The sequence below is a fragment of the Hypanus sabinus genome, chromosome 2, assembly GCF_030144855.1.
Source record: "Hypanus sabinus isolate sHypSab1 chromosome 2, sHypSab1.hap1, whole genome shotgun sequence".
NCBI lineage: Eukaryota > Metazoa > Chordata > Chondrichthyes > Myliobatiformes > Dasyatidae > Hypanus > Hypanus sabinus.
In genome coordinates, this window is record NC_082707.1 from 146,181,520 (window position 1) to 146,203,476 (window position 21,957).

General features: G+C 40.2%; 1 protein-coding gene across 1 annotated transcript in view; it reads right to left on the minus strand.

Annotated features, from left to right (window-relative positions):
- Positions 1-6,413: 6,413 nt before the first annotated feature.
- baz1a (bromodomain adjacent to zinc finger domain, 1A) overlaps positions 6,414-21,957 on the minus strand; it is a 36,910-nt gene continuing 21,366 nt past the window's right edge. Inside the window, exons 9-11 of the mRNA XM_059987846.1 lie at positions 13,819-13,973; positions 13,416-13,503; positions 6,414-7,459 (exon numbers count right to left, since the gene is read on the minus strand). Of these exons, the coding sequence (XP_059843829.1) occupies positions 7,263-7,459; positions 13,416-13,503; positions 13,819-13,973 (440 nt within the window). The 3' untranslated portion in view covers positions 6,414-7,262. The remainder of the gene's footprint in view (positions 7,460-13,415; positions 13,504-13,818; positions 13,974-21,957) is intronic.

Sequence of the window (21,957 nt, forward strand, 5' to 3'; positions counted from 1 at the left end):
AATTTCTGCCATTTTCGGTGGCCACGTAGACCTGAGACAGTATGTGTTTTTTCCTGGTTTCTATTTGAATCATCTCTGCTGTAATAGGGAGACTTTCAATTTACATTAGGGAGAATATGTCAAGAAGAGTGTCAACAATTTTTCAGTTATTTCCTTCTCCAAGGGTAAACGGAACAATCCATTAGAATTTCCATGATTAGTTGTCCTCTTGAATTGGATCTTGTAATTGTGTTCTCTAAGAAGCAAAGCCCATCATTGCATTCAAGCTGTTGCTGTTAGTGGAACAACCTTTTGTGGATTGAAAATAGACACTAGTAGTTGATGATTGGTAATGAGGGTAAACTCTCTCATACAAGTCCTGGTTGAAATGTTTTACATGCTAATCCAGACTCAAGGCCTTTCTATGTGTAATTTTTCTCTGCAGTAGTAAGGAAATGTGGTACAAAGCCTATGGGGTGTTAACTTTCCTCACTCATAACATGAGACATGACTGCACTTAGACCAGCAAGCTTCACTGGGCGATCTGTGAGTACAGTGTCTGATGTCACAATTTGCTTTGCCTTTTGAGAAGCCACCTCACACTTCCTTGTCCATTCCCATTTCTTCCTGATCTTTAGTAATGAATTCAAGGGGTGGAGTATGGCAGCCATTATGGTTATACTTAATAAGAAATCCTGAAAGACCACAACTGTGACACGTCCTTTGGCCTTGGGTCATCCGCAACTGCTTGAATTTTCTCAGTACACTTGTGCATCAATGGTGTGACCACAGTAAGTGATGCTTATTTTAAAGAATTCACATTAGTTGCATCATGGTCTGAGCCCATAATCTTCTAATCTCTTTATCACTGTTTTGAGATTTTAGATGTTCCTCGTCATTCTCACCATAACAATGATGTCATCCAGGTAATGCTGCGTGCCTGGCAGCATTGCAGCAACTGGTCCACAGCTTTCTGCCAGAGTGCAGGTGCAGATGTTGCTCCAGTAATAAGCCTATTATAGCCCTTTGTCAGTGTTTATGGAGAGAAGCACTTTGAACTCTTCCATCTCAACCAGATTGATTCCTGGGATGGCAGGACTTTCATATGAAGAAAGACTGGATCGACTAGGCTTATTGCTGGAATTTAGAAGATTGAGGGGGGATCTTATTGAAATGTATAAAATTCTAAAGAGATTGGACAGGCTAAATGCAGGAAGATTGTTTCCGATGTTGGGGAAGTCTAGAACGAGGGGTCACAGTTTAAGGATAAAGGGGAAGCCTTTTAGGACCGAGATGAGGGAAAACTTCTTCACACAGAGAGTAGTGAATCTGTGGAATTCTCTGCCACAGGAAACAGTTGAGGCCAGTTCATTGGCTATATTTAAGAGGAAGTTAGATATGGCCCTTGTGGCTAAAGGGATCAGGGGGTATGGAGAGAAAGCAGGTACAGAGTTCTGAGTTGGATGATCAGCCATGATCATACTGAATGGCAGTGCAGGCTCAAAGGGACAAATGGCCTACTCTTGCACCTATTTTTTATGTTTCAATCTCCATTTGTAGGTAGGTCCCAGCTAATTCCATTTTGTTTTCCTCCGAAAAGCTTGCAGGGATATCCTCTATCCTGGGCAGAAGGTATTAATCTACTTTCAGTACTGGGTTGATGGTGACCTGCAAATCACCACAGACCCATTCTTCTAGGCTACTGAGATCACTGGTGTTGTCCATGGGCTCTACTCAACCTTGGAAAGAATTCCTTCAGCCTCCATGTGATCTAGCTCACTGGCTACTTTATCATGCAAGGTATAAGGAACCAGATGGCTTTGTAAAATGTAGGTGTAGCTTTTTAATTTAACACTATTTTGCCCTTGATGTGTTTGAGTTTTCCAATGCCATCCTTGAACACTGCTGTGGTATCATCCAGTATCTTTCTTAATTCACTTTTAGTTGACTCTTTTGCAGGTGATATTCTGGAGATGAGACAACTACAACTTGATTGGAGATCCTTCCATCATTTGTAGTTGTCTCGTCTCCGGAAGCAACCGAGTGAACCTCCTCTACACCACCTCCAAAGTCAGTACATCTTTCCTCAAGTAAGGAGACGAGTTGAGTGGGCTTCAAGTGGGCCATAGTAGCGTATCAGTTAGCTCGACACTATTACAATTTGATGCGTTCCGGAGTTCGGAGTTAAATACCGGTGCAGTTCTATAAGGAGTCTGTACATTCTGCCTGTGGATTGCCTGGGTTTCTCCTAGTCCTCCAGTTTCCTCCGATGAGGACTGGTCTCCTTCTCTTGAAGTCAGTAATCAATTCCTTGATCTTGCTGACATTAAGTGAGAGGTTGTCACTAAATAGGACTAGATAGCATTTTCCCTCGTGGGTTCACTAACAGCTGTTCAAGAAAGTTATCACAGATGCATTGTATGAAATGCTCAAGATTGCCTCGAGCAACTTGATTTTAAGTTAAGTCTCCCATAACAAATGTCACTCCATTCTTACATGCATCAGTTATTTATTGGTTTATTGCCTGCACCACTGTTCGATGACCTATAAACTCACACCAATATTTTTCCCCTTACTATTCCTAATCTCTACCCAGATAGACTCAACATTTTGATCCTTAGATCTTGTCGTCTCACACTGTCACCCTAATCTCATCCTTAAGAGCATTACCCACCTCCCTTACCTTCCTGCCTATTCTTCTGTAATACCTGATACCCATAATATTAAATTCCCATTTATCTCCAGCTTGCAATCATGTTTGTGTAATGGACACTAAATCATACTTTGTACAGATCTGTGCCACAAGTTCACTGACCTTGTTTTGAATACAACTGGCATTCAGATGAAAAACCCTCACACTCATCCTTTTGGAATCCTGTACCTTTGGATTTGACTTTCCCATACTCCACTCTGACTTTTCACTTTCGTAGAGTGTGGAAAAACTCTAAAAAGAATGTGGAAACACATCTCTACGAAATGATCTAAAAGAATTACAAATGTAAAACACAAAATAATTGATTGCACAAGTATTCACCCCTTTAATATGACACACCAAATCATCTCTGGTGCAGCCAATCAGTTTTATAAGTTACATAATTAGTTAAATTGAGATCTGTGTATAGTCAAGGTGTTTCAACTGATTGTAGTAAAAATACACCTGTACTGTATCTGGAAGGTGATTTAGCATCCTGGCAAAAACTACACCACGAAGACAAAAGAACATTCCAAGCAACTCCTCAAAAAGATTAATGAAAAACACCAAGTCAGGAGCTGGATGCAATAAAATTTCCAAGTCACTGATTATCACTTGGAATACAGTTGTCAATCATCAAGAAATGGAAAGAAAATGGCACAGCTGTAAACCTGCCTAGAGCAGGCCGTCCTCAAAAACTGAGTGACTGTGCAAGAAGGAAGGGGACTAGTGAGGGAAGTCACCAAAAGACCTAACAACTCTGGAGGAGTTACAAGCTTCAGTGGCTGAGATGATAGAGACTGCGCGTACAACTGTTGCCTGGGTGCTTCACCAGATGCAGCTTTAAGGGAGAGTGGCAAAGAGTAAGCCACTGTTGGGGGAAAAAACTCATATGAAATCTCAGTTAGAGTTTGTCAGAAGGCAGTGGGAGACCCCATAAATTGCAGAGACTGATATGTTGGATGCAGAGACATGTGACTCCAGAGATAGAGACAGAAAGATCAAGAAAGGGAAAGGTGGAAGTTGGTGAAGTTGATAAACTAATGAGCATCTATATGGATGCAGTAGTCACTGTGGTAGAGAAAGAATTGAGGAGCCTTGTTACTGAAGTTTTGATTGCAATTTGTTCTATGTATCCAACAAAATGGCAGGTATAGTTGAAGCCCATACATAAGCTTTTTCTAGACCTTTGATCTGGGGAAGTGGTAGGAACCAAAAGGGAAGCTGTAGAGGGTGAGCACCAGTGCTGCCTCTGCAGGAAATTGTTTTGGAGGGGTACTTGTTGGATGTGTTATTCAGAAGCAAGAGCCTCATGGCTTTCCTGAAAGGGGTTGGAAGTGCACAGGACTGGTCATGGTTGGGGGTACAGAAAGCTGATAAAATCCAAGAGAGTATGTGGGAAGATACTAAACCAGGGAGTGGGGGGACAAAAATAGTCAAGATAACCCCCCTCTTCTGTTCCCTCAGTTTCTTGTGTTCCTCTGGCCCCTTTATCCCTCCTCTTTTCCCTTCATGAGCTATCACACACACTTCCTTCTCTTTATTCCATGGTCTGCTGTCTTTTCTCATCTTGCTCAGTCCTTTGCCTCTTCCACCTATCATTTCTCATCTTTCTGACCTTTCTCCCTCTTGATCGTGCTTCTCCCCTCTTTTGTTCCAGTCCTTATGGGAGGGTTTTGGCCAAACATACTGACTAGTCATTTCTCTCCATAGATGTTGCTTGACTAGCATTTTGTGCATTGCTCCAAAATTTCAGCATCTACAAGTTCTTGTCTCCATATACCCCTTTTGAAGTCAGCTTTCTATTATATTCACGCAGCTATAATCATTCTTATTGAACATCGTTGACTCCTTTGCATACACAATACAGTTCTTACCATTTTCAATGACTGCATTAAAAACATTAATCTAACTGAATTCCCAATTTTCTGTCCTTCCTTAATATTATCTTATTTTTCTTGACTCTCCCCTGGTTGTTTGCTTCACTATGCTCTTTTCCTAAGCATTCAGCCTGGTATTGTTATGCGCAATAATCTTTTCCTTCCTGAATACTCCCTTCACCCAATTGGACCTTTAGCTTCCAGTTTGGGTTTTCTCTCTTTGGATTGTAACCTTAGACCTGCGTTGTACTCAACCTGATACAGTACTGCACTTGCCCCATAGTTACCATTACTTTCTGTGGCTCCTCAGGATCAAATGAGTGAGAACAAGGATCAAGACAATGGACCCTGGTTCTGGAATGCTTGCTCACTGCTGTTAAAGATCTTCAAAACGCTTTAAAGTTAATCTGACATTAAAAGTTAATGGAATTTAGTTACCACTTTTTAAAAAATTTGTGGGTTAAAATAAACCAGTATGCTCCAGGCATGGTTTGTGGTAACCCAAGAGACTTGACATAAAGTGCAGTCAGTTCAGTATATTTAGCCTCAGTGGCCATCCAATGATGGAGCAGGAAGCCCAATGTGACAATGCCCAACTTCCAACCTCCGTCTTACAATAAACAAATTCAGAGTTCCTCATTGGATAATTCATTGCATATGGCTCTATGAAACAGTCTGATCCATTTTAGTACAGTGGAATTAAAGAGTTGTTGCCAGCCTCCAATTGCAGACATCTGACACTATAATGAAACTACCAACCCACTATTTCTCCTGTGCTCTCCAACTCAAGGGGTTTTTGAAAATATGTAAACACCATTGTCATGTACTCCATTATAAAAACCCATGTTTTAGAAAACAGAAGGTCAGTGTATATACTGCCATGGTGTTTGCTCAAAGATTTATTTTTTTAATATATATATATATAAATATAAATAAAAGAGAAAAATTTAAAAGATTATAAAAAAATTGAAAATGCATGAAATTAGGATATTGGACATGCTAATATTAGTAATCTCTTAGCCTAGACAAATGGCTTAGACAAGTCTCAAATTCAAATTTCACCAGTGCAGCTGGAAAATAAAAGCATAATTAAATCTTGAATAGAAAACGATAAACGTGATAATGAAATTGCTGAACAAAAACTTACCTTCCACTAATTTCTAATTGGGGAACATACTTGATATCCGTTCTTTTCCATTCAGGGATAATTGAAATATTTAGATTATTTTATCAAATTACTGCAAGTGCAATGTGGCTTATTAGGGGAATTAAGGATTTAGTGTCACTGACAAGTCCAATGAAGGGATTCAGGAAAAACATTTTAGTCCAAGTATACTAAAGAGCAAAACTAATCACAGCAGAGGTCAATTAGTCAAATTGGAAAAGCAGGATGCTATTCTATAAATGATTAAAAAAATTGAGGTGCTTTGTTAATAGCACTGGACAAAAGGAATATTGAAGCTAGACAGTGTGGGTGTCTAGCCAATCAGTCTTTTGGGACAGAATGAATACATCAAAGCTCCATAGATTTTCCTCAGTGTACAGTTTTCAAAGTTAGAAAAGAAAATTGAAGTAACCAGTTTACAAAACCAAATTGCACAGGTAAAATTAAGCGAATTACATCTTTAGTCTGCTTTTCTTCTATGCAAATCTGATTCTTAATCACATTAAACAGAACTGTGTTTGCACATTAAAACTGACAATAGAATGTAATGTTTATCAAAACATGGATTTCTAAATCTAAGACCTGTGGCCCCAGCAGATGAATGCAGCAACACTTAAGTTGTTTCAGTGGAGGTATACAAAATACCTGCACTCAAGATCTCCACTTGTTGTTTCTAGCATCACACAAACACCATAAGTATCAACTCAAACTTTTATTTGTACAAAAAAAATTACTTTGAAAGTAAATTGCATCATCAATACTACTGATGCCAGAAACATTACATAAGAATCTAGTTCCTGGATTCCACATTTTATTGAGCATTTGAAAGGACGTGCTTTTAAAAAAAAACAAAATGTTGCAGCATGAGAAAAAAAAATTAAATTTCCCCCTCTTTTCAATTACAAATTTCATAAATACAGATGAAATTCAAACCCCCACAAATTGTTTTCAACACGGAATAAATATCTAATCTTTCTTGGTAAGACATTCATTCTCACCAGCATGAAACATATAGAGCACTGAAATGATATACAATTCTCACTCATGTGTAGTGTAGCATTCTTTTGTTGGTTTTAAGAGTCATTTTTAATTAAAATAAAAAAAATATAACTGGAGATTGGTGACTAATTTTCCTTTAAATTAACAACATATTTCACAAAATAATAACACTGGAGAGCTCCGCAATTAGATTTATAAAAGTATAGCATTTACTCCATGTTTGGTGGAAGACACTACTATGCATGAATGTTACTTCAAAAAAGTACAAAAGTCTTTCAGTAAAACATTACTGTATCCAATATACACAAATTATGAAATCTCTACAAATTTATCATAGCACAATGCAGTTTCACACTACATCTTCCTGAGTGCTTAATAGAAAGAACTTTAGTCCAGTGCAGGTCGCGTTTCAATGTTGTAAAACAAAAGTTATTGCAGTTCATAAGAAGGGCAAGGCAGCCTGTGGCATGATTCTCATTTAAATTTTGGAAAATGGAACATGACAAATTTTGAAAGTTCCTAATTAAAATAACACCACTGAACAACCTTAAATTCTTGACCTTTTAGTAACTGGAGGTTGTGGTGGATGGTCAACATTGGCAGGTTTCATTGTCAATCCCAGTTTTTCTACTTGATTGTGAAAGAAAGCTTGAAGTTTTATCCCAGCTTTGGCTTCACTCGTATTTCGAGGATTGTATTCAAAGCAGTTTGTAAACATCAATTCCACATCATCAATAAAATCCGCTGAAAAGAAAAAAAACCTTTAAGATATATGCATCAAAACAATGTTGAAAATACTCAGCAGGTCAGGCAGAATCTATAGAAAGAATGCTATGGTTGATGACAAACTAGAAGTTAGAAAATTAAACAAGCTGCAGAGAAAGAGTGCTAGGAACAAAAAGAATATGATTCAATAGACATTGAATGCAAGATGGCAATACTGACTGAGCAATTAGTGAGGGCATATTTTTTGCATTTCTGGAGGAGACATAAGAAGAGCGAGGAAAGAACACGTTGAAAGGAAATATAGTTGCAAGAAAAAGTTTGTGAACCTGGTTTTCTGCATTAAATACTCATATGTGATCTGATCTTCGTCTAAGCCACAATAGACAATCTGCCTAAACTAACACACAAATGTACTTTTCATGTCTTTATTGAACACATTGTTTAACCATTCATAATCCTGGCTGAAAAAAATGTGAATCCTTGTATTTAATAACTGGCAGAACCTCTTTCAGCAGCAATAACCTCCACCAAACCTTTTCTGTAGCTGCTGATCAGATTTGCACAAAGGAGGAATTTTTGACCATTTCACCGCACAAGCTGTTTCAGTTCATCAATATTTCTGCGATGCCTTGCATGAACAGTCCTCTTCAGGTCTTGTCACAGCATCTCAGTTGGGTTCAGGTCTGGGACCTGACTTGGGCCATTCCAAAACACAAATTATTTTCTTTTAAACCATTTTGTTGTTGATTTACTCATGTTTTGGATAATTGTCTTGTTGCATCATCCAACTTCTATTAAGCTTCAGGTGATGGATCACCTGACATTCTCCTCTGAAATCTGATAAACAATTTTGAATTCATTGTTTCCTCAATGATTGCAAGCTGCCTATGCTTGAGGCAGCCAAGTGGCCCCGAACCAAGATCTCCTTCCGCCATCCTTCACAGCTGGGATGAGGTGTTGGTGTACAGTGCTACATTTCCTCCAAACACAGCGGTATGCATTTCTACCCAAAAGTTCAACTTTTGTCACATTCATCCACAGAACACTGTCCCAGAAGCTGTGTGGAACATCCAGGTGGTCTTTTTCAAACTTGAGACGTGCAGCAATGTCTTTTCGGAGAACAGTAGTGTCCTCCATGGTGTTCTTCCATGAACACCATTCTTGTTCAGTGTTTTTCTTATACTGGACCCATGTACAGAGACTTTGGCAAATTCTAGAGATTTCTGCAGGTCTTTTGCTGTTACCCTTGGGTTCTATTTCACCTTCTTCAGCATTACCCATTGTGCCTTTGGTGTAATCTTTGCAGGATGTCCACTCCTAGGGAGAGTAGCAACAGTTTCCTCCATTTGTAGACAATTTCTTACTGTAGACTGATGAACAACGAGGACTTTAGAAGCACTTTTGTAGCCTTTTCTGCTTGATACATCTCTATAATTCTTCTATGGTCCTCTGACAGTTGTTTTGATTGAGACATGGTGCACGTAAACATACTTTTCTTCAGAAGAGCAGGCTTCGTCAGTAAACTGACTTTTTTGTTTTAAATGCAGGGCATCTCTACAACCCACACCTCTAATCTAATTTCATTGATTGGAACACTCAACTCCAAATAGCTTTAGTAGAAAGCATTACCCCAGAGATACACATTCTTTTTTTGAACGTAGACTGTGATTGTTTAAATGGTACACCCAGTATTGAGATGTACAATTGTTTGTTATTAGATTAGGCAGATAGTGTTTACCTATTATTGCGACTTGGATGAAGATCAGACCAATTATTTATGAATAATTAATGCAGAAAACCAGGTAATTGCAAAGTATTCACAAACCTCTATTGCAACTGTATATGGTGGAAATACACATAAATGCTGTGGAGTGTGAAAAACTGAAAAAATATTGGAAGTTCAATGCCTTCCATCAGAATTAGTCAGCTCTGATATAAAATGCAAAGTCTGACCATCTGAAAACATTGAATTCTATGTTTGTTTAATATGGTTTAAACTAATATGGCAGGGGGATGGGAACCAGTATGATAGAGTCTAGGATGAGCCAGTAGGTTTACGAGTAGGTAATGACTGTAACATGAATGCGAGGAAAGACAAGACAATGATTGGGTACAAATGCAGACAGAGCAAAGAGTTAAATTGTACCAGAGGCAAAATTAAAAAGGGCGAAGAATGCAGGGCTGAAGGTCCTATATTTAAATGCATGTAGCATTCAGAATATCGTGGACAAACTCGTGGAGCAATTAGAGAGTGGTCAGTATGACGTTGTGGGAATCAATGAGTCATGGCTGAAAGGCGGCCATAGTTCGGAGCTTAACATCAAAGGATATACTTTGTATTAAAAGGACAGGCAGGAAGGCACAGGCGGTGGTGTGGCTCTGTTGGTAAGAGATGGAATTACATCTTTAGAAAGTGGTGACACAGGCTCAGAATGTTGAATCTTTATGGGTGGAGTTCAGAAACTGCAAGGGCAAAAAAAAAACATTATGGGGATCATATTCTGGGCCTCCAAATAGTAGCCAAGATGTGGGGCTGAGTTTGCAAAGGGAGCTGGAAAAGGCATGTGATAAGGGTAATGTCACAATTGTAATTGGGGACTTTTAATATGCAAGAGGATTGGGGAAAGTCAGGTCAATGTGGGATCTCAAGAGAGGGAATTTGTTGAATGCCTGAGAAACGGCTTTTTAGAGCAGCTTGTGCTTGGGCCTACTCGGGGAAAAGCAATCTTCAATCGGGTATTGTGTAAATAACCCAGATCTTATTAGGGAGCTTAATGCAAAGGAACCTTTAGGAGGCAGTAATCATATGATTGAATTCATACTGCAACTTGAGAGGAAGAAGCACAAGTCGTATGTATCAAGAATCACAATAGAATAAAGGGAATTACAGAGGCATGAGAGGAACTTGCCCAGGTGGATTATAGGAGGATACTGCCCGGGGATGATGGCAGAGCAGAGATGGCTGAAGTTTCTGGCTGCAGGATAGGCTTGTGAAGGTAGAGGCTAAAATGATTGCAGGAAAATACAGAGAAGTCCTGGAGGAAAACCTGATGCAGTCTGCAAAGAGAACTGTGACTTGGGAGAAGATCTGTTTTCCAACAAGACAATGACCCCAAGCATAAAGCTAAAGCTACACAGTAAAGGTTTAAAAACAAAGTTCATGTATGTGAGTGGCTAAGTCAGAGTCCAGACCTAATCCAATTGAGAATTTTTGGCTGGACCTGAAAAGGGCTGTTCATTGACAACCTCCACAAAATCGGACAGAGCTCAAGCAGTTTTGTAAAGAAGAATGGGGAAAAATTGCAACGCCCAGATGTGCAAAGCTGATAGAGACCTATCAACAGAGACTCAAGGCTATAATTGCTACCAAAGGTGCATCTACTACATACTGACTTGAAGGGAATGAATACTTATGCAATCAATTATTGTGTTTTATATTTGTAATTAATTTAGATCACTTTGTAGAGATCTGTTTTCACTGACAAGAAAGGGTATTTTTCTGTGTGATCAGTATAAAAAAAAAGCCAAATTAAATCCACTGTGACTCAATGTTGTAAAACAATAAAACGTGAAAAGATCCTGGGGGGGGGGGGGGGTGGATGGAGAATACTTTTTATAGGCACTGTAAAGTGCTTTGACATGATAATATGCAATTTCAGGCATAAATTTGCTTCAATGCCTATTATGTTCTGGTACTGTGCAGTCATACAGACAATACTCACAACCTGTCATTGATATAATTTTCTCAAAATAATGAGAACTTCTGGTCTTCGTACATGTTGAGTTAGCAAGGCAGATTCAAATTAATATGGAAACTCCTCTGCATTCTTTAGTTTGATCAAAATGCAGTCACTGATGTTAACTTGGAAACAATTTACAAGCAACAACATCCTAATAACAACAGCACAACAAAAATAACTTCTGTGCTTTCAAAGTGGTGCTATGGATTTTAAGTACTACTTGAGAAAGGATACAGTGCTTCTGATAAATAATCTCCTCCAGATGTCAGCTACTTTAATAAGCCTACACTTCCTCTTAATTGCACAGGAGTGCTAACCTATATCATGTTAAACCTCTGCAGAGCACTAATCACTGAGGGGAAAAGGCTGTCAATTGAACTGTAATAATCAAAATGCAGAAAATTTATAATTGTTGTTGTTGATGTCTGCTTCTCCATAGGATGCAATTTGTAGTTTTCACATGCACAATCACTAACTTTTGATGTGAATTCCAATCTTCAGAATTTTAAATGAGAATTTCAGTAAAGTTGTCCCACCTGCAGGAAAAAGGTTTATCCGGGTTTCTGAAGTGGTTATTCATGTTAAAGTTACTCCTCAGAATCCTTTTGCCCTGAATGTTTTGTTTCTACACTTTAAACTTTGGTGTATCATTTCCTCAGGGCAATGAAAACACAGATTTAAAGTTTAAAAAAAAAGAATTTCTTTGAAGCTTTTCAGCTTAATGCAATTTAAATTTCATGAAATTGCGAAGCCATTCTTAAAAATTTGCACATTTTTCCTTCCTTATGTGAAGTTGTTTTAACCTGAACTGTTGGTGAACCAGCTTGATTTTATTATTTCTGGATATCACAGAAAACCTGAACAACACACACAAAATGCTGCAGGAACTAAGCAGGCCAGGCAGCATCTACAGAAAAGAGTATAGTCAATGTTTTGGGCAGAGACCCTTCATCAGGACTGGGGTTAAAAAAAAAGATGAGTCAGTGTTTGAAGGTAGGGGGAGAGGAGGAAGAAACACAAGGTGATAAGTGAAACTAGAAGAGGAGGAGGGAGAAGGGTGAAGGAGAGAGAGGTAAAGCAAAGAGCTGGGAAGTTGGTGAAAAAGATACAGGGCTGGAGAAGGGGGAATCTAGGAGAGGACAGAAGACCATGGAAGAAAGAACAAGGGGAGGAGCACCAGAAGGAGGTGATGGCCAGGTAAGCAGACTAGGTGAGAGAGAAAAGGGAATGTTGATTGGTGGGGGTTGCATTACCAGATGGAATACAAGTTGTTACTCCTCCAACCCAAATGTGGCCTCATTGCAACTGTAGAGTGGCCATGGACTGACATGCTGAAATGGAAATGGGAAGTGGAGTTAAAATGGATGGCTACTGCATGTCGGAATGAGAATGAGTTGCTCAGCATTTTGTGTGTGTTGTTTGGATTTCCAGCATCTGCATCTCATTTGTGGCAGAAAGCCTGAAGATGACTTTAGATTATGTCACACTAGAAAAGTGGAGATCCACTGTGGAAAGAGCTTTGATCTTTGCTGGTAAATTGCATGTTTAGTTGAGAACCATGTCATTTTATTCCTGGAGACAAAAATAGTATGATGTCCACCAGCAATATTCTACCATTAATAAGTGAGGTGACCAGTCATAATGATTTAATTTTCAATGTTAGAAGTCTGACTACTGGTTCATTGGGACCCCAATTCCCTTTAAACTTACCGGTGCTTTACTTCCTAACACACTTAAAACTTATCAGGACTACATTTCATTATGAAATCAGCTCTTTTCCAATACATAATAGATTGGCTGGAAAGTTACATTACTGTCCAATATCTTAAAAGTGAAATAAAGTGTTTTGGGGAGTAAATTGAAACTGCATTGTAGTCTGAAAAATCTGTCAGTGTGGCATCATCCAAATCCTGAGTGTGTCAGATTAACAGAATTTTACTGTAAACTGTAGTTGGTGTCAGAAGTTGGTACTACAATCAAGAAAGTCCCAAGACTGGCTAGGTCACAAATGAAGGAGACAAGGTCTTTAAAATGATCCCACCTTTCCTCGTCAAGAGAAACTGGCTAAATCAAAGTCTGCAGCTCAAGTATTTCTTACAGCACAGATTTAGAATGTTATTGCTGGATAGTTAATGAAAATTATGGTTATCCTAAATGCAAACAAGTCATAGGCATTACCTTGAAATAAAGGACAATAAGAAAGTATGTAAACCCACAGCAAGCTTTACACTTACATGCAAAGTTATATTCACATCTGTTTAGTTTCTCTCGTATAATATTTAAGGCAACTGGATTTTTAATAATGTCATAGTAATCAGTAACCTGTAAAGGAAAAAAAAGGTATTGTTAAAGAAATTTTAGTTCTTGGCTACATGTAATACATTCTGATTAGACATTAAAACACATTGCAGCAAGTTTTCAATCCATACTGGAAGAATTGCTTGAAGTTTTTCTAAAACTAAGTAACTACAATCCATTTTGTACATTGGAATACTACTGAAATGCCTAATTGCATTCAGTCTTTGACATGCAAAATTTTAAATAAAATGTTATTCAGGAATGCATAAATTGAGGAACAGCTGGTCTAATACTCATTTTCACAGACTGCTGCATAAACAAATAAGTATTTTTGTGTACCTGAGCTTTGTTTACCAATTTTAGGAATGGCCAACTGTCCTCGTGCCGTACTAAATCCACGATCAGTTGTTCACAAAGAGAAAGCTCATGCATGCCAGAGTGCCGACTTGAACTTCTCCGGTTCCCAGTTACCTGTGGTACTTGTATTGTGGCATCTTTAAAAAGAAAGTAAAATTGTAGCTTTAAATTCATATGAACACAAGCTGAGCATTGCATTTATTTCATAGCTCAATAAATGCTAGACAAGGATTAATAAATTACATTAGTATTTGATTATGCAATCTACAAAAGTATAATAATTTTTATGAATCAGCTTTTTGAGTAGTTCAATAATTAATAGTGGTTCCATATTTACTTCACTCATGAGTATGATATTTTAATATACAGAAATTTTGAGTATAACAAAAAAATTTTGAAAATGGCACACAATGATCAGTCACACTATGTGCAATAAATGTACAACTTTCCAAGAAGCAAACTAAGCCAATGGCATTCATCATCCTATTATGTACTTGGAGAATTCTCAGTTTACAGTAATAGACAAAGTAGACTACAATTTATAGAAACAGTAAAAATCAGGTCATTGTATTGATGATATATAGTCAAGTTTATATGTAAAAACTGACACATTTTTAGATAATGTTGCTGGTACAAGAATATGAAGACGTAAACCAAAGAGGGCTAAGAGTAGATTCTTGTGGGACACAGCTAGTAACAGCACGGGTAAAGGAAGAGCAGCTATTGGGGTTAATTCTGATTACAATTGGATAAATAAAAATCAAAGCAGGTTATGTACAATTTGGTCAATTGTGTTTATGATGATGAGGTGGATGCTCATTTCTGTAATAAACACAAAATGTCACGTGATTTGACAAACCAAGAGTACTATATCAGAGTTGGGGGAAAAAGTACAGAACAATAGATTAATATTGGAACAGCATTTAAACTTAAAATAAAAAGTTCCAATTTGCAAAAATGTTGAGGAGAATGCAAGAGAATACCACAGGTATGAGACCTTGAAATGAAACAGCTGACAGCAAGTGGCTCAGTGGTCAAAACAAACCACATCAACATTCAAACATATTGGATAGTTAGAAAGAGGAAAAAATGACTTCATGAACATGGAACAAGCTGAATAATATGATGTAGAAGAGTTTTTTTTTACATGCAAGTTAAGCAACAAATTGGTTGAGCCAAGTTGCCTCTGTATGCTCTAACTAATGTGCAGGTATAAAATCTCAACATTAAAATGGAGAAAATGCAGTAATTTCCAAAGCCTTTAAAAAGAGAAACTCTTAATCTTTACAATAAAAGAGTGAAGCCTTTAATATATATAAAAAAAGGTGGCATACAAATGTGCTCTCCACATCTCAGCTATGGTGCACTTCAACAATTTAAATGAAGATCATCATTACCAGGCTCCCCCTATTTCTCAGGCCATTAGGTAAGGGGACTTGATAACTTTTAGCTCACTCTCCAAAACTCAAATGAGAGTGTAACCTTATCCTTATGCCATGTACACCCTCATGTCATCTCTACTGCAGACTGCCAGATAAGTGCTCTGCCTCTCACTCAGCAAAATCACCCTTGAACTTGATCAGCTACAGAGACTTGTCAGTCTTCCAGATATCTAGATAAACTGATTAGAAGGCTTACCTTTCATATATATCAGCCTCTTTTTTGCTTCTTTTTTGAATACCTCATTCATTTTACTTCACTGAGTATCTTTCTTAATGCTTCCCTAATCTCCTTCGTTTCTCTCTTCACTCCATATTCCTCCCTTCTCCCCCAGATAAATTACAATAACTCTCTTAGAGAGACCACTGACAATTGTCATTTTATTATCTTCTCTCCCATATGCTGGTGTCTATCCTCCCTTTCCCAACCCAATGAGAAATTCATTCACTCAGAATTTGCTTTCACCTATGCGTCAAGGAACTCTTGATCATCTTACTTCAATTGTTATTCTCATTTCACATATTCCTTTAATTATCTCTTTGTACACCTCTTTTTGTGTATATGATATACAAAAGTGACCACATTAACCTTACTGCCCATTTCAATAAAAAAAGTTTTAATCCTGGGTTTTTCCATCAATTCCTATCATTTAGAATGTTTACATCAGCTCAAAAACATCGCCACTAGCTACTGCTGCTTTTACCCTTTCTAAAACCCATTCAAAATGGTTCTCCAAATCTAACATTTGATTGCTACTTTAATAGTTCACTAACCAATGGGCTGCTGAACCTCCTAACTTCACTATTCCTACTTGTAATGAATGAAGATTGCGGAACCAAACAAACAGGTGACAACATTCAAATATGACTGGATTAATTGGCTCAATTTCTATCATCACCCTATTCACAAGTCTGGTGGACTGCTGAAACAGACAAGCTGAGTTGTATCACAGTAAGGGATTACTAGAAGGTAAGATGATCTGCTTAAAGATGATTTCAGAGACCCTCGAGAAAGAGCAGTATTTTCACCAAATCGTGGGAATCCTTGAAGATCTTAAGGATTAGTTTTATATGTCGTGTACATTGAAACATACAATGAAATACATTTTGTCGCATTAACGGCCAACGCATTGAGGATTATGCTGGGAGCAGCCCAGATAGCATGCCCACCAACCCTAATTGTACGTCTTTGGAATGTGGTAGGAAACCAGAGCATCCTGGGACACCACACATAGCCACGGGGAGAACATACAAACCCCTTACAGACAGTGGAGGGAATCAAACCCTGATCACTAACGTAAAGCAACTGTACTAATTGCTAGACTATTGTGCTACCCTGACTGACCATGAAACACAAGAGGATGACATCAACAACAATTAGAGAAAATGCACACCACTTCCCATACCAGCTCATCAACATCTCCTACCACACTTGTAACCTATACAAGTGACCTTACCCATTATGGCTGTTCACTGACCAAAAATGTAAATATGGGATGACATTAAAAATAAACAGATCTGCCCCCTCCATTGTGTTCCTGACACACGTGCAGATGATGCAACTCCACATTACAATAAATTGTGATAAGGACCTTTCAAAGAACACAACCCCCATCCCCATAAGTAATAATTTAGTTGCCCATTTTTGACTCAGACAATTCAGAGCCAATAGAATTAGGCTAAAGCCAATCATCTTTGACCTCAAGGGGCTCCTAAGAAAATGAGAACTGAAACTCAATCTCTGGAAGGGGTATGAATACCTAGAGAAGCCTTTTTATTATTATTCATCATCTATTATCAAAGTATGTATGTTATCACATATGACCTTGACAATAAATGCCTGTGATAAACAGGGGAATAGTAGAATTTTGCAAAAAACAAAACAAAGATTGACAAAGAACCAATATGCTAAAGATGCCAAACTGAGTTGTACAGTGTCCTTAAAAGTGAGTCTGTAGGTTGTGGAATCAGTTCAAAGTAAATTTATTATCAAAGTACATACGTATATGAAACCATACGAGGGCTGATTGATAAGTTCATGGTCTAAGGTAGAAGGATTCAATTTTAGAAAACCTAGCACATTTATTTTTCAACATCGTCCCCTCCTACATTTACACACTTAATGCAGCGGTCATGGAGCATACGGATCTTGGACCTCCAGAAAGTGTTCACAGATGGGCGGTTTGTGGCCTAAGGTAGAAGACGATGAGTTAAACAGCTCTCGTTACATGCACAGGCAGGTCAACTCAGTGATTATGCAGAAGTTAATAACTCATCTCAGTCTACCCTATCACTCCTCGTATAAACCAAGATCCTTACAAGCATACTTGATAAATCCAGTAACTAATAAAATCAATGAAAGACCACACCAACAGGATGGACAACCAATGTGCAAAAGATAAACTCTGCAAATACAAAGAGAAAGAACTAATAATAAATAAGCAATAAATATTGAGAACATGAGATGAAGAGTCCTTGAAACTGAGTTCATAGGTTGTGAGAACAGTTCAGTGACAGGGCAAGTGAAGTGATGAACTGTGCTGTATCCACTACTTATTGTAAGATTTTCTGTTCAAGGGCATTGGTGTTTCCGTACAGAAGGAAATCTTAAAAATGAAAAGGCTTGATTGTTTACTGAAGTTCCTTCACAAGGCAGTGATGCAGCTAGTCCATATACTCTCCACCACACACCCATAGAAGTTTGTCAGTGTTTTAGATGTCACACCTAATCTTTGCAAACTTCTCAGGAAATAGAGTTTGGAGTTGTGGTAAGGGAAGCTATCCACGCCAGTTCAGCAGCCTGATGGTTGTTGGGTAACAATTGTTCTTGAACCTGGTAGCATGGGACCTCTTACCAGAATGCAGTAGCAAGAAGAGAGCATGGACTGGATGGTTGGGGTCTTTGATAATGGATACTGCTTTTTTGTGGCAGTACTTCTTGTAAATGTAGTCAGTGGTGGGAAGGGCTTTGCTTGTGATGGACTGGACTGTACTCAAACCTTTCTGTAGCCATCTCATTCCTGGGCATTGTGAACTTGTTATGCAACCTCACAATACTCCATATGAGCTTCTCCCAAATCCATCAATCACCCCTTTAATTTGCTACTTGCCCAAATCTCATCATATTCATGGTTTCTTTCTACAACCACGCTTTTCCTCCAAATTTATGATCGCTCTTCTGGTTTCCTTTTGGTCATGACTGCAACATTTTGCTAACCAAGTAAACTAATGATTTATCTCTTTGCAACAACTACTTTATTATACTTTTATTTCAGTGCCCTTATACAGCAGTCAAAAATCTTTTAATGCACATACAAAATACCTCACAGTTTATAGTTCCAAATTAATGGATGATTAGAAACACTGCCAGTAGGACAAGCCAAGAGATAAATAAGAATCATAAATATATTCAAATTGGCAAAAGTTATTTAGTAGCACCAAACAAATGATAACTGATGGAAGACAAGCCAGCAATAAGACATGGCTGGTGAGACTCAACAGATCAGGCAGCACCCATGGAAATGAATAAACAGTTGATGTTTCAGGCCAAGGCCCTTTTTCAGGACTGATAAGGAAGGGGGAAGATGGCAGAATAAAAGTTGGTGGGGGGTGGATGGGGGGGGGAAAAGAGCTGATAGGTGTTACGCAGTCCTCCTCTTTCTCTCCCCCTACCTTTCCAGTCCTGATTAAGGGTCTCGGCCTGAAGCATCCACTGTTTATTTATTTCCATAGATGCTGCATGACACGTTGAATTCCTTCAGCATTTTGTGTGTATCGCTCTGTATTTCTTGCATCTGCAGAATCCCATGTTTATGATAACTGGAGAGATGCAAATTCAGTATAAACTAACTCTAGGAATACAGAATCAAAAATAGTACTGATTACTTTCATGTACTAGATGTGTACTTTGTCACATGGTGTGAGCAGAATCATCTGCATCTTAATGTGAAAAAGAATAAGGAGCTGGTGGTGGACCTGAGGAGGGCTAAGGCACCGGTGACTCCTGTTTCCATCCAAGGGGTCAGTGAGGACATGGTGGAGGATTACAAATAACTGGGGATATGTACTGACAATAAACTGGACTGGTCAAAGAACACTGAGGCTGTCTGCAAGAAGAGCAGAGCTGTCTCTACTTTAACATCTGCTGGACGATGCTGAGGATGTTCTACGAGTTTGTGGTGGCCAGTGCTATCACGTTTGCTGTTGTGTGCTGGGCCAGCAGGCTGAGGGTAGCAGACACTAACAGAATCAACAAACTCATTTGCAAGGCCAGTGATGTTGTGGGTGTGGAACTGAACTCTGACGGTGGTGTCTGAAAAGAGGATGCTGTCCAAGTTGCATGCCATCTTGGACAATGTCTCCCATCCACACCATAATGTACTGGTTAGGCACAGGAGTACATTCAGCCAGAGACTCATTCCACCGAGATACAACACTGAGCGTCATAGGAAGTCATTCCTGCCTGTGGCCATCAAACTTCACAACTCCTCCCTTGGAGTGTCAGACACCCTGAGCCAATAGGCTGGTCATGGACTTATTTCCACTTGGCATAATTTACTTATTAGTTAATTATTAATAGTTCTACATTGCTATATTTCTACACTATTGTTGGTTGGTGCAACAGTAACGAAACCCAATTTCCCTTGGGATCAATAAAGTATGTCTGTCTGTAGATACCACTTATAAAAAGACATGTTGGTTCTGGAGAAGGTGAAAAGTGATACACTAAACAGTAAAATAAAAGGCAAATGTGGAAGAATTTTCTGACTTCTCTTGAAGTCATGAACAAATGAGGTAATCTGGAGCACATTTGTGGAGTATTCTGCTTAAAAAAGTTTTTTGATATCCCTTTTCATTTCTAAGATCTCCTTCTGTATGATTGTCTCAGTCATATTATGCTATTAAGTGCTGAAGAATTAGTATGTTGTAGTGGTGTGCTACACGCAGCACTAAAATTACGACACGGAGTCGGTAACTGCAGTCGAAGGAAAAAAACTTTATTCGAAATCTTCAGCCTCACTTTTAAGCCTCCCTCAACCTGCCCCCCATGGTGCAGAGGCTCCAAAGCTCTGTGCTCGCAAACCCCCGTAGGCTATCTAATTGTGAGTCGGTTCGGATGTGCCAGGAAATGGGTCGCCACATAACCCCCCCCCCAGAACCGGCGATACACCCCCCAATGTCCACAGTCTGAGCCAGAACCTGCTTGGGAGGTCGGCCTCTGCGCCGAGGTGCTGGAAACTCGGCCGGTTGCGCCAGGTCCACATGGGCCGGTTTGAGGCGGTCCACCGTGAAAACCTCCTCTTTCCCCCCAACGTCCAGCACGAACGTGGACCCGTTGTTCCGGAGCACCATAAACGGCCCCTCGTATGGCCGCTGCAGCGGTGGCCGATGCCCGCCCCTTCGTACAAACACAGTTCTGTAGGTCTTTGGGTACGCAGGTCGGGTGCCGCCCGTGCTGTGAAGTGGGTATGGGGGCCAGGTTACCGAGCTTCTCGCATAGTCTGCCCAGGACTGCTGCGGGATCTTCCTCTTGCCCCCTTGGGGCTGGTAGGAACTCCCCGGGGACAACCAGGGGCGCGCCGTATACCAACTCGGCCGACAAGGCGTGCAGGTCGTCCTTGGGCGCTGTGCGGATGCCGAGTAGGACCCAGGGAAGCTCGTCCGCCCAGTTGGCTCCTCGCAGGCGGGCCATGAGGGCCGACTTCAGGTGACGGTGGAAACGCTCCACTAGCCTGTTCGACTGTGGGTGGTAGGCAGTGGTGTGGTGCAGCTGAGTCCCCAAAAGGCTGGCCATAGCTGACCACAGGCTGGAGGTGAACTGGGCGCCTCTGTCGGAGGTAATGTGGGCTGGTACACCAAAGCGAGATATCCAGGTGGCGATCAGGGCTCGGGTGCAAGATTCGGAGGTGGTGTCGGTGAGCAGGACTGCCTCTGGCCATCTTGTGAACCGGTCCACAATAGTCAGGAGGTGCCGCGCTCCGCGTGACACTGGCAGAGGGCCCACAATATCCACATGACTGCGGTTGAAACGCCGGTGGGCGGGATGGAACTGCTGCGGTGGGGCTTTGGTATGCCGCTGCACCTTGGCCGTCTGGCAGTGCATGCACGTTTTGGCCCATTCACTGACCTGTTTGCGGAGTCCGTGCCAAACGAACCTGCTGGAAACCATCTGGACAGTTGTCCGGATGGAGGGATGCTCCAAATTATGAAAGGAGTTGAAAACGTGGCGCCGCCAGGCTGTCGGGACGACGGGACGGGGCTGGCCTGTGACGACGTCACAGAGTAGGGTCCTCTCACCCGGGCCCACGGGGAGGTCATGGAGCTGCAAACCGGAAACTGCGGTTCTGTAACTCGGAATCTCCTCATCCGCCTGCTGCGCTTCTGCCAGTGCCTCAAAGTCTACCCCTTGGGAAAGGGCATGAACGGTAGGGCGAGAGAGCGCATCTGCCACGACATTGTCCTTACCCGAGACGTGCCGGACATCCGTCGTGTATTCAGAGATGTAGGACAGGTGGCGTTGCTGGCGGGACGACCAGGGGTCGGACGCTTTCGTAAACGCAAAGGTAAGCGGTTTGTGGTCCGTGAACGCGGTGAAGGGCCGACCTTCTATGAAGTACCTGAAATGCCGGATTGCCAGGTAGAGCGCCAACAGTTCCCGGTCGAAAGCACTGTATTTGAGCTC